The 20,342-nt window shown below is 42.8% G+C and overlaps 1 protein-coding gene across 12 annotated transcripts in view; it reads right to left on the minus strand.

The window, feature by feature from the left end:
- Positions 1 to 4,115: 4,115 nt before the first annotated feature.
- Positions 4,116 to 20,342, minus strand: part of P4HA2 (prolyl 4-hydroxylase subunit alpha 2) — a 42,353-nt gene continuing 26,126 nt past the window's right edge. For 11 of the 12 annotated variants that reach the window (XM_079918803.1, XM_079918797.1, XM_079918796.1 and 8 more), the window contains 5 exons: positions 18,509 to 18,562; positions 17,894 to 17,959; positions 16,061 to 16,129; positions 15,571 to 15,667; positions 4,116 to 5,634 (listed from right to left, as the gene is read on the minus strand). In XM_079918803.1, the coding sequence (XP_079774929.1) occupies positions 5,564 to 5,634; positions 15,571 to 15,667; positions 16,061 to 16,129; positions 17,894 to 17,959; positions 18,509 to 18,562 (357 nt within the window). In that variant the 3' untranslated portion in view covers positions 4,116 to 5,563. Of the gene's footprint in view, positions 5,635 to 15,570; positions 15,668 to 16,060; positions 16,130 to 17,893; positions 17,960 to 18,007; positions 18,068 to 18,508; positions 18,563 to 20,342 lie in introns of all 12 variants that reach the window. The other variant, XM_079918799.1, reaches the window with a different exon arrangement.

The raw sequence follows: 20,342 nt of genomic DNA on the forward strand, positions 1-20,342 counted from the left end.
CATGTATTTCAAACTGGGATAGCAGAGGAAAAAAATTTCTATTTATACTTCAAGACCCAGATCTAATGTGGTGCCAACTCCCTCGTTAAATGAGACCTCACTCTCCTATGCTACTTAAGCACTAGGTTCTCTGTTATCAAACCTCTCAAACTTTACACATCTATTTATGCATCTGTTCCATTACCCAAAATTATTTAAAGATAAAGGCAGTATTTATCTTTGCTATCACATCAAATCTTTAATAACTGTTGAATGAATAAAAATATAAATTACTTTTTTTAGGTCAAAGGCTTTGGGAAGCTACCAGATCAGGGTCTGATTTCCAAGCCTTTCACTAACCAGCAATGAGACCTCATGTGACCTCAGATACATTATCTAACCTTTCTGACCTTCAGCTTCTTCTGTATCTGTTCTAAGGAGTTGTGAGTTTGAAATAACAGACTGCAACATTCCTAGCGCACTACCTCACGCACACTGAAATGTTCAACTCTTTGGTGCCATAGTGAACATGTTAATACTTAGCTAAGTAGGTTAATAAAGATTACTGAAAACGATGCCATATCACTAAGGTTATCTTCTGTTTGTTTCCAGGACCATACAGGGGTTGACAGGAAGGCAACAACACATAACAGATTCCTTAATAGCTGATTCCATGCTTAATGCAGGAAATGTTTAAGATGAATGTGGAACATCTTATTATACCAGGTAACAAAGGAAGATATCAAAGGCAAATGATATCTGTATTTCATTTCACATGAATATTAATGTCAAAAACTCAAATGAATAAGAGAATTCTACTCCTAGCTAAGATGGAATAGCTTGTGGTAGATCAACTTTCATGTCAAAAACAGCCATGAAAGCTGGATAAATCTCTTAAAAATCTGAAGACATCAACAGACTGCTGAAGCAAAAAAGGGCTTAAGCATCAAGATCCAGGGGAAGGATGAATCTCAGGTGGGTGAGCCAAAAGTCTGGCCTCTTTTATCCTTTGATCATTTACTGATTCTAGGCATAGCATAAGAGACTGAGGATCCAGACAAAGGACCCAAGCAATGGGCAACTGCTAAGAGACAGAGAAACCGGCAGAGGTCTTGGTGGTCTCAAAGGGCACTGTAAGACAAAAATAAGACTAATTTTTTTAGCATATTGAATATGAGGGAGGGGTGTGGAACTTAGTAAACCACTCAGACTGTTTACCCATTAGGACATTTTCTGAAATCTGAAGCCATGCACAATGGAAGATTAAGAAGCTAAGCAGAAAACATCTGGGAAAAAAATGGATTTGGGGGGCAGTGTCTAGATACTGAGAATACAAGGATTAGAAGTGTAGAACTGCCAGTGAGACAGATCCAGGGAACACTCTAGGCTGTCAACTAAAATATCCCTGGTGGGCTATATCCTGTAAGGGGGTATTGGGGCCCAGGGTAGGCCACCCCAAAATGTACCTCAATGGCATATTATTTTGAATCAAAGTTACTTAAGAAATAGACATCATAAGGGGGACACTCTGACCCTCCTTTCTGTCTCCCTGAAAGCAGGAAATAAATCTCTCGTGTGAAAGGTGCCCTCCTTGCATCTGGAGGTAGAACACCCTTATCACCAGAGTTAAGTGATATCATTATCATTCAGACTGAGGAGCCTGCATAAATGTTGTTACTTATTTAATTTACCACCCTAAGTCCAAATTCTGTTTTGATTTTTTATTAATTGAGCACCCAAAACCTAAGTTTCTTTGTCCTGCCAATGCTTCACAACTTTATTGTCTCTTTGTCTAAAAGGTATAAAAGCTGCCTGCTTTGGCCACTTCTTAGATCCCATTTCTATGAGACCTCTGTATGCATGATTTAAAATGTTTTTTTCTCCTGTTAATCTGTCTTATATCAATTTTATTATTATACCAGCCACAAGAACTCAAGAGGAGAAGAAGGGGAAATTTTCCCCTCCCTGACAGGGGATAACAAGGGTAACCCAGAGGTAGTGTCTGAAGAAAACTGCAACCCAGCCTTAATTAAGTCAGCCCAGGCCCTGACTGGATTAAGGTGATCAGTCCTCACTCTGCCTAGTAGGAGAGTGGTGTAGGAGGTTATCACCATCCAGAGCCTCTATAATTTGTCATAAACTGTGTCCAGCATTCAATCAAAAATTATCAGGCATACCAACAGAATGGACCAAATGACCAGAAACCACAGGAAAAAAAGACAATAGAAAGAGATACATAGAAAATCTAAATCATGGAGTTATCAGACAAGAACTTTAAAATAACTGATTCATTAGTTAAAGAAAAACATGGAGAAAACAAAAGGTAAATTCCCCAGAGAATTAGAATCTATTTAAAAAAACTGAAAAGACATTCTAGAACTGAAAAATAGATGAATGAATTAGAAGACAGATTAATAAAAAATATCTAGTCTGAAGCACAAGGGGGAAAAAGAATGGAAGATACAGAAAAGGAGACATAATGAAACACAATGAAAATCCAGATTACTGGGACCCCAGAAAGAGAGGAGAGACAGAAAATGAGACAGAAACAATATTTGAATAATGTCTGAGAAACTTTCAAAACTGATCAAAGAGATCAACCCACAAATTCCAGAAGCTCTGTAAATGCCAGGCCAGAAAATAAAAAGAGAAACTCACACTAGATACATCATAGTAAAACTAGTGAAAACCAAAACAAAGAAAAATTTTTAAATTCAGATAGTAGGGAGGGGGTGGGGGGGAAATTACTTTCAAAAGAGCAACAAAATGACAAGATTGCTGAATTTTCAACAGAAATAGTATAGACAGAAAAGAATGGAATTACATCTTTAAAGTGGTTAAAAAAAAACCTCCTATATATATTTAATAGAAATGAATTAGTATATAAGAAGACAGTTGTAAAAATTACCCAAAAACATAGCATAGATATTAAAAATATGAAAGACAGCTTAAGAGATAAGAATAGTACAATATACTCTAATTTACATTTAACCAGAGTTCCAGAAGGAATGCAGAAAACATTGAAAGAGAAAAGGATTGAATAATTATCCCAAACTGATTAAAGATACTACTGCACAGATTCAAAAAGCCCAAAGAATCTCAAACAGGACCAAAAACAAACAAACCAACCCACCTAGCTTGCCAGTAATTTTTGTTGTTTCTCAGCTCTAAACTCATTTTTCTATACTCTGCTGTTATACTGGAGTTGCAACTCTCTACATTTCTCAGATTCCCTTACTAGCTGGCTTCCTGTTAGGTTCTGATGGTGGAAGGCACTAGAGGGAGATTGCATGGCAGAAGATAGGTAACAGTTGCCCTAGAGCCAGTGATTTTTTGCATGAGAGAGAGTTTTATATATTAAGCCACTGATATTTTGGGATTATTTTATTACTCTAGCATTAGCCTAGCCTAGCCTAATAAAATACGTAAAAAGAATCTTTTTAAGTAGGCCCTTGCACCTCATATACAAAAATAAAACCTAGGTATATTAAAGATACAAATGTAAAAGATAGGACTATAATGATTTTAGAAAAGAATATAAGAGAGCTTCCCTGGTGGCGCAGTGGTTGAGAGTCCGCCTGCCGATGCAGGGGACACGGGTTCGTGCCCCAGTCCGGGAAGATCCCACATGCCACGGAGCAGCTAAGTCTGTGAGCCATGGCCGCTGAGCCTGCGCGTCTGGAGCCTGTGCTCTGCAACGGGAGAGGCCACAACAGTGAGAGGCCCACATACCGCGAAAAAAAAAAAAGAATATAAGAAATATCTTCATAATCTTGGGATACAGAAGAATTTCTTAAACAAGACATAAAAACCATAAATCAAAAAAAAAGCTTGATAAATTTGACATAGAAATTAAGAACTTTTGTTCATCAAAAGACAGAACTAGGAGTGAAAAGACTAACTAGAAAAAAGATATTTGCAAAACATGTAACCAACAAAGAGCCTGTGTCCCTAATATGTTAAAAATTCCTGTGAATTAGTAAGAAAAAGACTTTAATAGACAAAGATGAAACCTAAAGACTAATAAACATACAAAAAAGGTGTTCAATAATCATGTTAAAATAGATAACACTATACACATAACAAGCTAGCTAAAATGCAAAAGTATGATAATACCAGATATTGGAGAAGGCTGGGATAACAAGGACTCTTATTTACTCCTGGTGACAATGTGCATAACCACTCTGGAATACATTATATGGTAAAGTTGAAGACACACCTACTTAGACTCAGAATTTTCACTTCTAGAAATACATTCTACAGAAATGTGTTTATTTGTACCAGAAATCACATATAAAAATGCAATGGCAGCCTTATTCATAATATAAAAGACTGAAACCAACTCAAATGTCTATCAACAGTATATCAGCTATAATATGGTGCTGTCCTACCAAATACACTAACAGAACTGAACTACACGAGTTAACATAAACTACAGCTGCACAGTAACATGAAACAACTGTAAAATAAATGAAGCCAAACACCCCCCAAAATATACTGATTCCATTACAGAAAGTTCAAAATAAGGGAAAACAAATTTTTTATTTATTTTTATTACTATTTATTTAGTAATAAAATTTTTATTTTAAAATAAATTTTATCTAAAATAAAATTTTTATTTATTATTTTTTATTACTATTTATTTAGGGATATAGACACATATAGTAAAACTACAAAGAAAAGCAAAAGCATGACTACCACAAATCACTAGACAATGGTTACCACTGAGGTATGGGGGGAAGGTCAGAAATGTGATCATGGAGGGACTCACAGCAGGTCCTGAGGTGTAAATTTGAAAATAATCTCTTCTCTAACCCAGGTGATGGTGACATGGGTGCTCATGCTCACCTGCATATTCTTTAAACTGTACGTCTATGTATCACAAACAATTGTGTGTATATCTCAAATTTTTAAAGTTAGAAATTTCAAATTATAACAGCATCACAATCATGGACATACATGATCTCTATGTTCTCTGAGATGCAAGGAGGGACTGTCTCCCTTACTTTGCAGAAAGGACACTGAAGCTTAGAGAAAAAATAAGTGTTGAAACCTGGTCTAGAACCTAACTTCAGGTTTGCCACTCAAGTATTCCTTACCTAGATTCTGCCTGTACAGAGAAGATGCATAGGAAATGGTGAACTTGGTAAAAGCTCCCCGTCTTAAAAAAATACTCCAAATAAGGCTCTTTAAGGCTTCTGGCAGGGACATTTTATTTTTTGGTTAAAGCCACATTAATAGAAATTCCATAAAAACAAGCATGTAAACAAGGTATCAGAACTTTGGTTCACTGAAACATCTCACACCTAAAGCACCTGAGGTACAAAAGCACCTTGCTAGGTACTAGACCACCTGACTCTGCTCCAACCCTACCCTTGCGGCCAGAGATAGCTTGACAGGTGAGGCTGGGACCCAGGTCACCCAAGTCACCCAGGACCTTCCCCAGGACCATCTCTGCTCCAGACAACATTCACGCCTCCAAAGACCCGCCTGACAAAGGCTGGAAAGTAGAGGGGGTCTGTCACGTTGAACTTGAAGACAACATGGGCTGTGGGGCCAGGGAGGTGAAGGGCAGAAAAGGATGTCAGTCAACTTCTGTTGATCCACATGGCCTCAAGAACTCCTGTCCTCGTTCATGGAACCACTTATTGGAGACTGTGAACAGATAGAAAGTATGTTACAATCCTGTTGGTTCAGCAGCCAAAATTAATGATTCCTTCTTGACTTGACTCCTACATTGGGCCTGGGAATCAGACATGAGTAAGACTTGGTTTCGGGCATCAAGTTGCTTATGAGCTGGTGAGAAAGAGAGATAATCATACAAAACTCTGTCAGTGACACACGACACATGTGTGTAGGTTGCTATGGAAACAGAGCCAAAGGGCATCTAACCATGTGGGGGAAGAGGAAACCCCAGGGCTGGGACTCCCTGAATAGGAGTTATCCAGGGAAGAAGATGGACAGAACAGGTGGTTCCTATACCAAGGGGGTCTAGGAAGTGGGAACAGGATGAGAAAGACATCAAGGCATGATCCACGCTGGTATGTGTCAAAGACCCCAACAAGTTTGATATTACTGGGATGTGGTGGGTGGGAACTCAGAGGTAAGAGACGAGGAAGCCTGTCAGGATTGTGGAGGGCCTGGATGTCAACCTCAGGAGCTCTGGGCCGGCAGATCAATCTTGTGTTCTGTGGGTAGCAGAGAAGCAGAGCTGATGCTAGCACTATCAACTAAAGTTGTGTCTTACATGTTCACAAACCACAATTTCACTTCTCAATATAGACTCTTTCATAATGAATGAAAAAACAAATTGCTTTTAATGTACTAATGAAGTCATAGTACTTTTAAAATACAATTAATAATAACTAATTTTTGTAAGTAATACACGAACTTAGTTGAAAAAATCAAATTGTTCTACAAGGCTTATAATGATAAATAGCAATCTCCTACCTACTCCTTTCCACCACCAATCCCCACTTCCTCTAACATTCAACTCTTGTTTCTTCTGATATTTATCCTCATTTTTCTAAAACATAATGTTATTTCTTGACTTCCAACTTTAGATCTTATATGTTGACAGTCTACCATAGAATATGGAGATTTGGAATTTTTTACACCACTCTTAAAATACATAGATCCCCCTCCCATCCCCCAATATAGTTAAAACACAAGTTCTAGTTAACTTAATATTCAGTATTTACATTATTATGTCATGTAAATATTACTCAACACTTGAACTACCAAATAGATGATACAGCTCACCCTTGAACAACACGTTTGAACTGAGCGAGTCCACTTATATGCGGATTTTTTTCATTAGTAAATACTACAGTACTACATGATCCGCAATTGGCTGAATTTGAAAATGCAGAACCTTGGATATGGAGGAACCGTGCCTATGGAGGGCCAACTATAAATGAGACACGGGGCCTTCCCTGGTGGCGCAGTGGTTGAGAGTCCGCCTGCCGATGCAGGGGACACGGGTTCCTGCCCCGGTCTGGGAAGATCCCACATGCCGTGGAGCGGCTGGGCCCGTGAGCCATGGCCGCTGAGCCTTTGCGTCCGGAGCCTGTGCTCCGCAACGGGAGAGGCCACAGCAGTGAGAGTACCGCGTACCGCAAAAAAAAAAAAAAAAAGAGACACGGATTTTCAGCTGTGCAGAGGGTCAGCACCCCTAACCCCTGCTTTGTTTTTTGGGGTTTTTTTTCAACATCTTTATTGGAGTATAACTGCTTTACAATGGTGTGTTAGTTTCTGCTTTATACCAAAGTGAATCAGCTATACATATATGTATATCCCCATATCTCTTCCCTCTTGTGTCTCCCTCCCTATCCCACCCCCTAGGTGGTCACAAAGCACCGAGCTGATCTCCCTGTGCAATGTGGCTGCTTCCTACCAGCTATCAGTTTTACATTTGGTAGTGTATATATATCCATGCCACTCTCTCACTTTGTCCCAGCTTACCATTCCCCCTTCCTGTGGTCTCAAGTCCATTCTGCAGTAGGTCTGCGTCTTTATTCCCATCCTGCCCCTAGGTTCCTCATGACCTTTTTTTTTTTTAAATTCCATATATATGTGTTAGAATACATTACTTGTTTTTCTCTTTCTGATTTACTTCACTCTGTATGACAGACTCTAGGCCCATCCACCTCACTACAAATAACTCAATTTCGTTTCTTTTTCTGGCAGACTAATATTCCATTGTATATATGTGCCACATTTTCTTTATCCATCCATCAATGGACAATAGGTTGCTTCCATGTCCTGGTTATTGTAAATAAAGCTGCAATGAACATTGTGATACATGACTCTTTTTGAATTATGGCTTTCTCAGGGTATATGCCCAGTAGTGGGATTGCTGGGTCATATGGTAATTCTATTTTTCGTTTTTTAAGGAACCTCCACACTGTTCTCCATAGTGGCTGTATCAATTTACATTCCCACCAACAGTGCGAGAGGGTTCCCTTTTCTCCAGCATTTATTGTTTGTAGATTTTCTGATGGCCATTCTGACTGGTATGACATGATATCTCATTGTAGCTTGGATTTCCATTTCTCTAATGATTAATGATGTTGAGCATTCTTTCATGTGTTTGTTGGCAATCTGTATATCTTCTCTGGAGAAATGTCTATTTAGGTCTTCTGCCCATTTTTGCATTGGGTTGTTCGTTTCTTTTGATATTGAGCTGCATGCACTGCTTGTAAATTTTGGAGATTAATCCTTTGTCAGTTGCTTCATTTGCAAATATTTTCTCCCATGCTGAAGGCTGTGTTTTCATCTTGTTTATGGTTTCCTTTGCTGTGCAAAAGCTTTTAAGTTTCATTAGGTCCCATTTGTTTTTGTTTTTATTTCCATTTCTCTAGGAGGTGGGTCAAAAAGGATCTTGCTATGATTTATGTCATAGAGTGTTCTGCCTATGTTTTCCTCTAAGAGTTTGATAGTTTCTGGCCTTATATTTAGGTCTTTAATCCATTTTGAGCTTATTTTTGTGTATGGTGTTAGCGAGTGTTCTAATCTCATACATTTACATGTACCTGTCCAGATTTCCCAGCACCACTTATTGAAGAGGCTGTCTTTTATCTGTTGTATATTCTTGCCTCCTTTATCAAAAATAAGGTGACCATATGTGCGTGGGTTTATTTCAGGGCTTTCTATCCTGTTCCATTGATCTATATTTCTGTTTTTGTGCCAGTACCATAGTGTCTTGATTACTGTAGCTTGGTAGTATAGTCTGAAGTCCAACAGCCTGATTCCTCCAGCTCCGTTTTTCTTTCCCAAGATTGCTTGGGCTATTTGGGGTCTTTTGTGTTTCCACACAAATTGTGAAATTTTTTTTCTAGTTCTGTGAAAAATGCCAGCGGCAGTTTGACAGGATTGCACTGAATCTGTAGATTGATTTGGGTAGTACAGTCATTTTCACAATGTTGATTCTTCCATTCCAAGCACATGGCATATATCTCCATCTATTTGTATCATTTTTAATTTCTTTCATCAGTGTCTTATAGTTTTCTGCATACAGGTCTTTTGTCTCCTTAGGTAGGTTTATTCCTAGGTAATTTATTCTTTTTGTTGCAATGGTAAATGGTAGTGTTTCCTTAATTTCACTTTCAAATTTTTCATCATTAGTGTATAGGAATGCAAGAGATTCTGTGCATTAATTTTGTATCCTGCTACTTTAACAAATTCATTGATTACCTCTAGTAGTTTTCTGGTAGCATCTTTAGGATTCTCTATGTATAGTATCAAGTCATCTGCAAACAGTGACAGCTTTACTTCTTCTTTTCCGATTTGGATTCCTTTTACTTCTTTTTTTTTCTCTGATTGCTGTGGCTAAAACTCCACAACAATGTTGAATAATAGTGGTGAGTGTGGGCAGCCTTGTATTGCTCCTGATCTTAGTGGAAATGCTTTCAGTTTTTCACCACTGAGGACAATGTTGGCTGTGGGTTTGTCATATATGGCCTCTGTTATTTGAGGTAAGCTCCCTCTATGCCTACTTTCTGGAGGGTTTTTATCATAAATGTGTGTTGAATTTTGTCAAAAGCTTTTTCTGCATCTATTGAGATGTTCATATGGTTTTTATTCTTCAATTTGTTAATATGGTGTATCCCTTTGATTGATTCATGTATACTGAAGAATCCTTACATTCTTGGGATAAACCCCACTTGATCATGGTGTATGATCCATTTAATGTGCTGTTGGATTCTGTTTGCTAGTATTTTGTTAAGGATTTCTGCATCTATGTTCATCAGTGATATTGGCCTGTAGTTTTCTTTGTGACATTTTTGGTTTTGGTATCAGGGTGATGGTGGCCTCGCAGAATGAGTTTGGGAGTGTTCCTCCCTCTGCTATATTTTGGAAGAGTTTGAGAAGGATAGGTGTTAGTTCTTCTTTAAATGTTTGAGAGAATTCGCCTTTGAAGCCATCTGGTCCTGGGCTTTTGCTTGCTGGAAGATTTTTAATCACAGTCTCAATTTCAGTGCTTGTGATCAGTCTGTTTATATTTCTTCCTGGTTCAGTCTCGGAAGGTTGTGCATTTCTAAGAATTTGTCCATTTCTTCAAGGCTGTCCATTTTATTGCCATAGAGTTGCTTGTAGTAATCTCTCACGATACTTTGTATTTCTGCAGTATCAGTTGTTACTTCTCCTTTTTAATTTCCATTGATTTGAATCTTCTCCCTTTTTTTCTGGATGAGTCTGGCTAATGGTTTATCAATTTTGTTTATCTTCTCAAAGAACCAGCTTTTAGTTTTATTGATCTTTGCTATTGTTTCCTTCATTTCTTTTTCATTTATTTCTGATCTCATCTTTATGATTTCTTTCCTTATGCTAACTTTGGGGGGTTTTTGTCCTTCTTTTCTACTTGCTTTAGGTGTAAGGTTAGGTTGTTTATTTGAGATGTTTCCTGTTTCTTAAGGTAGGATTGTATTGCTATAAACTTCCCTCTTAGAACTGCTTTTGCTGCATCCCACAGGTTTTGGGTTGTCATGTTTTCATTGTCATTTGTTTCTAGGTAATTTTTGATTTCCCCTTTGATCTCTTCAGTGATCTCTTGGTTATTAAGTAGTGGACTGTTCAGCCTCCATGTGTTTGTAATTTTGACAGATATTTTCCTGTAAATGATATCTAGTCTCAGAGTGTGGTGGTCGGAAAAGATACTTGATACGATTTCAATTTTCTTAAATTTACCAAAGCTTGATTTGTGACCCAAGATATGATGAATACTGTAGAATGTTCCATGAGCACTTGAGAAGAAAGTGTATTCTGTTGTTTTTGGATGGAAGGTCCTATAAATATCAATTAAGTCCATCTCGTTTAATGTATCATTTAAAGCTTGTGTTTCCTTATTTATTTTCATTTTGGATGATCTGTTCATTGGTGAAAGTGGGTTGTTAAAGTCCCTACTATGATTGTGTTACTGTCAATTTCCCCTTTTATGGCTGTTAGTATTTGCCTTATGTATTGAGGTGCTCCTAGGTTGGGTGCATAAATATTTACAGTTGTTATATCTTCTTCTTGGATTGATCCCTTGATCATTATGTAGTGTCCTTCTTTGTCTCCTTGTTTTAAAGTCTATTTTGTCTGATATGAGAATTGCTACTCCAGCTTTCTTTTGATTTCCATTTGCACGGAATATCTTTTTCTATCCCCTCACTTTCAGTCTGTATGTGTCCCTAGGTCTGAAGTGGGTCTCTTGTAGACAGCAGATATATGGGTCTTGTCTTTGTATCTATTCAGCCAGTCTATGTCTCTTGGTTGGGGCATTTAACCCATTTACACTTAAGGTAATTACCAATATGTATGTTCCTATTCCCATTTTCTTAATTGTTTTGGGTTTGTTATTTTAGGTCTTTTCCTTCTCTTGTGTTTCTTGCCTAGAGAAGTTCCTTTAGCATTTGTTGTAGAGCTGATTTGGTGGTGCTGAATTCTCTTAGCTTTTGCTTGTCTGTAAATGTTTTAATTTCTCCATCAAATATGATGAGATCCTTGCTGGGTAATCTTGGTTGTAGGTTTTTCCCTTTCATCACTTTAAATATGTCCTGCCACTCCCTTCTGGCTTGCAGAGTTTCTGCTGAAATATCAGCTGTTAACCTTATGGGGATTCCCTTGTATGTTATTTGTTGTTTTTCCCTTGCTGCTTTTAATGTTTTCTTAGCCTTTTTTTTTTTTTTTTTTGCGGTATGCGGGCCTCTCACTGTTGTGGCCTCTCCAGCTGCGGAGCACAGGTTCCGGATGCGCAGGCTCAGCGGCCATGGCTCACGGGCCCAGCCGCCCCGCAGCATGTGGGATCTTCCTGGACCGGGGCACGAACCCGTGTCCCCTGCATCGGCAGGCGGACTCTCAACCACTGCGCCACCAGGGAAGCCCTGTATTTAATTTTTGACAGTTTGATTAATATGTGTCTTAATGTGTTTCTCCTTGGATTTATCCTGTATGGGACTCTCTGTGCTTCCTGGACTTGATTAACTATTTCCTTTCCCATATTAGGGAAGTTTTTCAACTATAATCTCTTCAGATATTTTCTCAGTCCCTTTCTTTTTCTCTTGTTCTTCTGGGACCCCTATAATTTGAATGTCGGTGCATTTAATGTTGTCCCAGATGTATCAGAGGTCTCTGAGACTGTCCTCAATTGTTTTCATTCTTTTTTTTTATTCTGCTCTGCAGTAGTTATTTCCACTATTTTATCTTCCAGGTCACTTATCCATTCTTCTGCCTCAGTTATTCTGCTATTGGTTCCTTCTAGAGAGTTTTTAATTTCATTTATTGTGTCGTTCATCATTTGTTTACTCTTTAGTTCTTCTAGGTTCTTGTTAAACGTTTCTTGTATTTTCTCCATTCTACTTCCAAGATTTTGGGTCATCTTTACTATCATTAGTCTGAATTCTTTTTCAGGTAGACTGCCAATTTCCTCCTCATTTGTTTGGTCTGGTGGGTTTTTACCTTGCTCCTTCATCTGCTGTGTGTTTCTCTGTCTTCTCATTTTGCTTAACTTACTGTGTTTAGGGTCTCCTTTTTGCAGGCTGCAGGTTTGTAGTTCCCGTTGTTTTTGGTGTCTTCCCCCAGTGGCTAAGGTTGGTTCAGTGGGCTGTGTAGGCTTCCTGGTGGAGGGGACTAGTGCCTGTGTTCTGGTGCATGAGGCTGGATCTTGTCTTTCTGGTGGGCAGGTCCACGTCTGGTGGTGTGTTTTGCGGTGTCTGTGACCTTATTATGATCTTAGGCAGCGTCTCTGCTAATGGGTGGGGTTGTGTTCCTGTCTTGCTGGCTGTTTGGCATAGGGTGTCCAGCACTGTAGCTTGCTGGTCGTTGAGTGGAGCTGGGTCTTGGCGTTGAGATGGAGATTTCTGGGAGATTTTCACCATTTGATATTACATGGAGCTGGGAGGTCTCTGATGGACCAATGTCCTGAACTCGGCTCTCACACCTCAGAGGCCCAGGCCTGACACAGCCGGAGCCGGAGCACGAAGACCCTGTCATCCACACGGCTCAGAATAAAGGGGAGAAAAAAAGAAAGAAAGGAAATAATAATAATAATAAAATAGAATAAAGTTATTAAAATAAAAAATAGGTATTAAATTTTTTTAAAAAGTTAAAAAGTAATAAAAAAGAAAGAGAGCAACCAAACCAAAAAACGAATCCACCAATGATAACAAGCACTAAAATCTATACTAAAAAGAAAAAAAAAAAACAGAACCCTAGGACAAATGGTAAAAGCAAAGCTATACAGACAAAACCACACACAGAAGCATACACGTACACACTCAGAAAAAGAGAAAAAGGAAAAATATATATATATCGTTGCTCCCAAAGTCCACCGCCTCAATTTGGGATGATTTGTTGTCTATTCAGGTATTCCACAGATGCAGGGTACATCAAGTTGATTGTGGAGATTTAATCCACTGCTCCTGAGACTGCTGGGAGAGATTTCCCTTTCTCTTCATTGTTCACACAGCTCCTGGGGTTCAGCTTTGGATTGGGCGCTGTCTTTGCGTGTAGGTGGCCTGAGGGCATCTGTTCCCCACTCAGACAGGATGGGATTAAAGTATCAGCTGATTAGGGCGCTCTGGCTCACCCAGGCCGGGGGGGAGGGAGGGGTACAGAATGCTGGGCAAGCCTGTGGTGGCAGATGCCAGCATGACGTTGCACCAGCATGAGGCACGCCGTGTGTTCTCCCAGGGATGCTGTCCCTGGATCACGGGACCCTGGCAGTGGTGTGCTGCACAGGCTCCCAGGAAGGGAGGTGTGGATAGTGACCTGTGCTTGCACACAGGCTTCTTGGTGGCTGCAGCAGCAGGCTTAGTGTCTCATGCCCGTCTCTGGGGTCCGCACTGATAGCCACTACTCACGCCCGTCTCTGGAGCTCCTTTAAGCAGTGCTCTTAATCCCCTCTCCTTGCGCACCGCAAAACAAAGAGGCAAGAAAAAGTCTCTTGCCTCTTCGGCACCTCCAGACCTTTTCCCGGACTCCCTCCCGGCTAGCTGTGGCACACTAACCCCCTTCAGGCTGTGTTCACGCAGCCAACCCCAGTCCTCTCCCTGGGGTCTGACCCCCAAAGCCCGAGCCTCAGCTCCCAGCTCCCACACCCCCACCCCCTGGCGGGTGAGCAGACACGCCTCTCGGGCTGGTGAGTGCTGGCAGGCATCAATCCTCCGTGCAGGAATCTCTCTGCTTTACCCTCCGCACCCCTGTTGCTGCGCTCTCCTCCGTGGCTCTGAAGCTTCCCCCCTCCACCACCCATGAAGGGGCTTCCTACTGTGTAGAATCCTTTCCTCCTTCACAGCTCCCTCCCACTAGTGCAGGTCCCATCTCTCTTCTTTTGTCTCTGTTTTTTCTTTCTTCTTTTGCCCTACCCAGATATGTGGGGAGTTTCTTGCCTTTTGGGAGGTCTGAGTTCTTCTGCCAGCGTTCAGTGGGTGTTCTATAGGGGTTGTTCCACATGTAGATGTATTTCTGATGTATTTGTGGGGAGGAAGGTGATCTCCACATCTTACTCTTCCGCCATCTTTTTTTTTTTCTGGCTGCGTTGGGTCTTCATTGATCCGCACGGGCTTTTCTCTACTTGCGGCGAGCAGGGGCTCCTCTTCGTTGCAGTGTGCGGGTTTCTCATTGCAGTGGCTTCTCTTGTTGCAGAGCACAGGCTCTAAGCGCATGGGCTTCTGTAGTTGTGGCTCACGGGCTCTAGAGCGCAAGCTCAGTAGTCGTGGCGCAGGGGCTTAGGTGCTCCGCGGCATGTGGGATCTTCCCGGACCAGGGCCCGAACCCGTGTTCCCTGCATTGGCAGGCGGAATCTTAACCACTGCGTCACCATGGAAGCCCTCTTCTGCCATTTTGAAGCTCCTCCCCTGCTTTGTTCAAGGGTCAACTGTACTTATATTTGCTTTCTTGTACAACTTTTTCTTTTCTCATTTTCTTTTTCATTTGCTTAATTTTCTCTGAACCTATCACTCTTTATCCCCATAACTCTCCAAGAGGGCTATAAACTTATCTCTTTGTGATCATTTCCTGTCACATCCTGCTTCAAGCCTCTCTATGACTCACCACAGCTGCTTCCAGAATAAAGCTCAACTTCAGCCTCCACAGTTTGGTCCCAAACTTGAGCCTCATCTCTTGGCCCCTGTGCCACGGGCCTCCCCTTGCACAAGAGACAAAGGCAGCCAGCCCCCACACCTATGATGCTGGTTTTAGCCTGTGCCTTGTTCCACGTGGGTTTTGCTTGCCTGGGACACCCTCTCCTCTCTGTTTCCAGTTCTCCCCCACTGCAACCTCAGAACCCCTGCCAGAGTCCACTTTTCTGGGGAGCCATCCTGGACCTACAATGCTTATGTAGCTATTCTTCCTTGGGGCTTCCTTAGCTCTCTAGGCATCTCTGGGAGTGTTCCCAACCAGCTGTCTTGGCACATAACTAGCTGAGTGGACAGCAACATGGCTGGGTGGGACTACCTGTTAGCAAGAAAAAACAAAAACAAAAAACCAAATCTCAAAAAGGGAGACAGTCTTGGCTTTGTGAAAATTTAGCAGCAACTGTCTCCCAGCTCAGAGTCTCAGGCTGACCACTAGAGCCCAGAGGCCAACACCACAGCTTAAGCCACTCACCCCACTTGCAGCCCACAAGCACGGGGCAGGCAGCATGTCTCGTTCGGTAGTCACCTTCCCCGCTCCGCAGGAGGTTGTACCAGAATACAGCCGTACCCTGGAAAGAGAAGCCCTGTCATACAACACCCTTAGATATTGGGCTCAACGATCTGACCCCGAGTACCAAAGAGCCCTCCCTGAGTAGAAACACCTTCACTTTCCCATGTCCAGGGGCACAGGGCTTTGGGACTCCAGTACAGAGAAGCTCCCCAGAAAGCACCTACCCTTCATGGTAGCGTGGATGTTTGGAATCCCACCTGGCCCTGAAGGGACTTCCCTCTCCATCCCATCTCGCCAGATGGAAGCTGAGACCACAGGTCAGGGTTCAGGCAGGAAGGGGCTAAGGCCCCCTCAAAGTGATATTCAAGCAGGCCAGAGAATGGGACTAGGAGACATGGATGAGGTCTGAGTTCTGCACTTCAACTTTCGACCCACAAGAACCAGAACTTACCTTCTTAGGCCAAAGTGCAGCCCCCAGATCAGGAAAGACAGTGGCACCACCAGCTTCCACATCGCTCATCTGGGAATACAAGGCATAGAGCTTGGCCCTTCTACTCAATGCTCTCAGAGCAACTGAGCCACCAAGGACATGACAAAGTATGCGGATCACCCTCCTGTGAGCATGAACAACTCCACCACCAGCCCTTTGGCCAAGAAAGGCTCTTCCCACACCCTGCCCCTCCCTAAACCCTGTTTAATCTGTGTGGTTCATCAGGACAGTCTCCATGCCATGGAGAGATGTAGGCCTGCAGGATACCAATATCTTGGCTGTCCTCAAGTGGGAAAAATCTGAGTCTGTACTGGGAAAATGCCTGACTGACCCCACCCCCTTTATCCTCATCCAGGCTGGCCTGCCTAAGCCACTGTGCTCTGTGAGCTTCCCTGACCAGGAGCTCCCTGCAGCTTCTAACACCATCTGTGGTCCCAACTATGGATTCTGTTTCTCTGGCTTGAGTAACGTGCAGGTCTAGTCAGACCCTCACCTTCCCAGAACAGCTACCATCCCCAGGGCCAGCTAGGGCACTGTGTCTCCAGAAGGCCTGCTTTCTCCCACAGTAAAACCTCAAACTAAATGGAACACAATATTCACAATAGCAAGGCTGGACTCATGCCCACAGAGCGTGCCTCAGCTCATGCCCAAAGCACCACTTCTTTCTCATCTGTCTCTTCCTTCAAGTTTTTTGCCTGTAATGTAATCAAACATGGAGCTAAAATATTTCCACAGGACACATACCAGACAGACTGAAAGGCACCCAACAGACATATGGTAAATGAATAAGATGAAAACCCCTGATGGCTTCCCATCAGAGTGGGGATCAAATCCAGGCTCTTTCCTAGAACCTGAAGGTCCTGGCAGTCTCACCAGCCTCTCCCTCTAGCCACCCCAAATTAATGCACTATCTCTGAGACCCACAACCCTTTTTCTCTTTTTCCAACATCCCAATCTCCTTCCCTCTTCCAGGTCTCCACACATTCTCTTCTCTACCAGAAATCATGTTCCACCAACTAATTTCCACTCAATCTTCAAGTCTCAACCGACATGTTACTTCCCAAGGTAGGCCTTCTCTGAACCCCAACTCTGCACTACTTCTTCAAAGCACTTATCACTATAGTAACTAAACAATTACCTCTCCTATGTTTAAAAGCAAGTCTTTCATATTAGGACCGTAAGCCTAAGAGAGACCACAAATGTCCTGCTCACCCGCATGTTCACGGCAGTCCCCAGCACATAATAACCACATGATAAAAACTTAAACGAGACACCAAAGGGAAAAGTGGACACAGGCTTCTGTCTCTAAGTTACTTGACAGCTTCTATGCCTCTCTAGACCTGGCTGTCTCAGCAGAGGGGAGAGGACACTGTTCCTTGTGTGAGAGGTAAACCCAACAACCTGTGGCTGGAGTACAGGCAGCAGGTGGCAGGCAGGCAGGCAGGCCACTGAGCTCTGGGGAAACGAAGGCAGCTTCATCTAAGAGCACTTCCAAGCTACCTCCTCACTCTGCTGCCAAGCAGGGAACCCTCCAGGACACCCATCCCAAAAGTCCAGACTAGCTCTGGGCCATCTAATAGGAGCCAGGGATGTAAAAGTCACGGGGGTTGGGGGAAGCACACAAATGGGAACAAAGGGCAACTCTCTACTCCAGCCAAGATGGGCGCTGAGGGCCAGAAGGGCCCAGCCATCAAGCAACAGCTGGTGGTATCAGCTCTGACAGGAGTGGATATAAGAGAGCACTCTGGACCCAGGCTCCCCTTAAGGCCCATACACTGCACGCGTCATACTCACGTAGTTTAAGAACGTGGCCACACGATTCCCCGTCCCTAAACGCTTGAAAGCATCTTGCTCATCCTTCTATAAAATTAAGTGAGAGTAAACAGTGGGCCTGTACCCAATACTTACATAGTTAAGAAACGTCGCTAACCTATTTCCCTCCGTTTTGAGGCCGCTGTCAAAAGGTCGCTGCAATAGATAACAACTTTCACCCGAGTTTGCAACTGACTTCACCCGCCACCCACAGGACTGGGGCCAAAAAGGTCAAGGGAAGGTACTAAGTATGTGTTCCATATATTGGCCTGGACCAGGGGCCAAGGCTGCAAAGGAAACCCTGGCCAGGCATGGGGGAGAGGGGGCAGGAACAGCTTTCACAGAGACCTAGTGAGGTCCTCTGCTTTAGAGTCAGGGCAAAGAATGGCAGGCTTGGGCCAGGGGGACTACTCCTGACCTCACAGGGGAAACAGCTGGGCTGCACTTGGCTCTGGACTTGGGCTTCTCCAGCAACAAAGAGGGGGCCCTGCTGAGGCAGGGGGGCCTGATGTGAAGGCCACAGTGCTCCTAAAAGCTCCAGCCTTCTCAAACCAGCTACAGCAGAGCCCTTGAAAGCACCTGTGATTTGGGCCTTACCCTAGAGAAGTCAAAGTGTGGCTCGTACTGTCCTCCCATTCCATAATTAGCAACCTGGTGGGAAAAAACAGCATTGGACTGTTAGCAGCATGAACCACCCTGAAGCAGCCCATCTCCCTAGGTAACAACCAGATCCCCAAGAGCAACCTCTCTAAGGAGGGTAACTATCCCCTGCCAGTATGGGCAGAACAAATGCTGCAAACAGGTCTACAGCTGTGTCCAAGAGGAAGGGTGCAGCACAAATGTGGTTTCCCAAAAAGGAAAAGATGGGCAAGCTGCAGATGACCACTGTGGAGAAGCTCCAGCCCTTCAGGGCAGCAGCAGAGGGAGCCCTCCTTGAAGCAGGCCCTGGCCTGGGCCCTGATTATTTGGAAGATAATGAGATGGTAATCCAGAAGAATGCCAACAACAAACTCAGGATTGGGTTTTTTTTTAAATGCTAGTTTGGAAGCTACTCAGTGCCTGGCAGTGCTCCTGTCACCTCTGTCACCATGCCCCAGAAGCTCTTCTTGGTCAGTCTGAATAGGACAAACAAATCCCACTCCATCTCACAGTGGTACACTGCACAGAGTAATTCTGCATCCAAGTGAAGCAGCAGGGAATGGGCGGCTGGCTGCAGGGGGACCAAAACTGCTGCTCTACCTCAGTGCCCCCAGTGGAAGCCTGGACCTGAAATAGGGCCTGAGCCACCTCAGGTGCCACTAATTGGATTAGAAATCATAAATGCCTTTATGAACAGTTTATCAGCACAATATAAGTCCTAAATCACAATGGTTATTTTAGCTTCAGTAGCTAGATGAGAGATGAAGTTCAAGACAAAATACAGAATCCGACATGAAAGCTGATGTACCAAATGGTACCACCAATGTCCATCTGGGAACACTTGGTTACTGTATCTTAATGAAACCATACACACCTTTGGAGTTCAAATATTAGTCCTCAGAAAATTGATTTTGTATACCCGTTTTGGCAATTCTAACAGGTGAAAGATGCTGCAAAACTGGCAATAATGGCGACCCGTGGACATGAGGGAGAGAGAGGAAGGGTGAGCTTTACAAGAGAGAAAATCCTCCTCTTGGAGTAAAAAACAGTATTTATCAAATGTGATGAAATGTGGATTTTCGGCAGCATGATTTTTCCATGTCGAAAAAAATTAAAATGTTGATATGAAGAATCAGAATCAGTGAGAAAATATGCTGTCATATACTGCTTTAGCCTTCAATATTCCCACACCAGGGGCTTCCCTGGTGGCGCAGTAGTTAAGAATCCGCCTGCCAATGCAGGGGCCACAGGTTTGAGCCCTGGTCAGGGAAGATCCCACATGCCGTGGAGCAACTAAGCCCATGCGCCACAACTACTGAGCCCGCGCGCCTAGACCCCTGCTCTGCAACAAGAGAAGCCACCGCAATGAGAAGCCCGTGCACCGCAACGAAGAGTAGCCCCTGCTCGCAGCAACTAGAGAAAAAGCCCGCACCCAGCAACGAAGACCCAATGAGGCCAAAAATACATACATTTATTTTTTAAACAATTAAAAAAAAAAAAAGAGTCCCACACCAAAAATAGCTAGAAATCCTATCAACAGTGCAAGGAGGCCTAGTGCAAGGAGGTCAGCAGGTGACCCTAAGCCTGGAGGTTCATCTAAGCAGGGAAGTTCTAGAGCAGTTGATGAAGTGACATTACAAATGCTTTTTCTTTGGATCCACTATAGTCGAGAACTTGAAGAAAATTTTAAACATGACTGTGATCAATTTGCCAGTGCACTCAGGAAAATTCAGTTGCTGCTTGCTGTTGGAGCAGCAGGGTATGACTGCATTTTCCAACACTCCCACTTGTT

Source organism: Stenella coeruleoalba, assembly GCF_951394435.1.
Source record: "Stenella coeruleoalba genome assembly, chromosome: 3".
Classification (NCBI taxonomy): domain Eukaryota; kingdom Metazoa; phylum Chordata; class Mammalia; order Artiodactyla; family Delphinidae; genus Stenella; species Stenella coeruleoalba.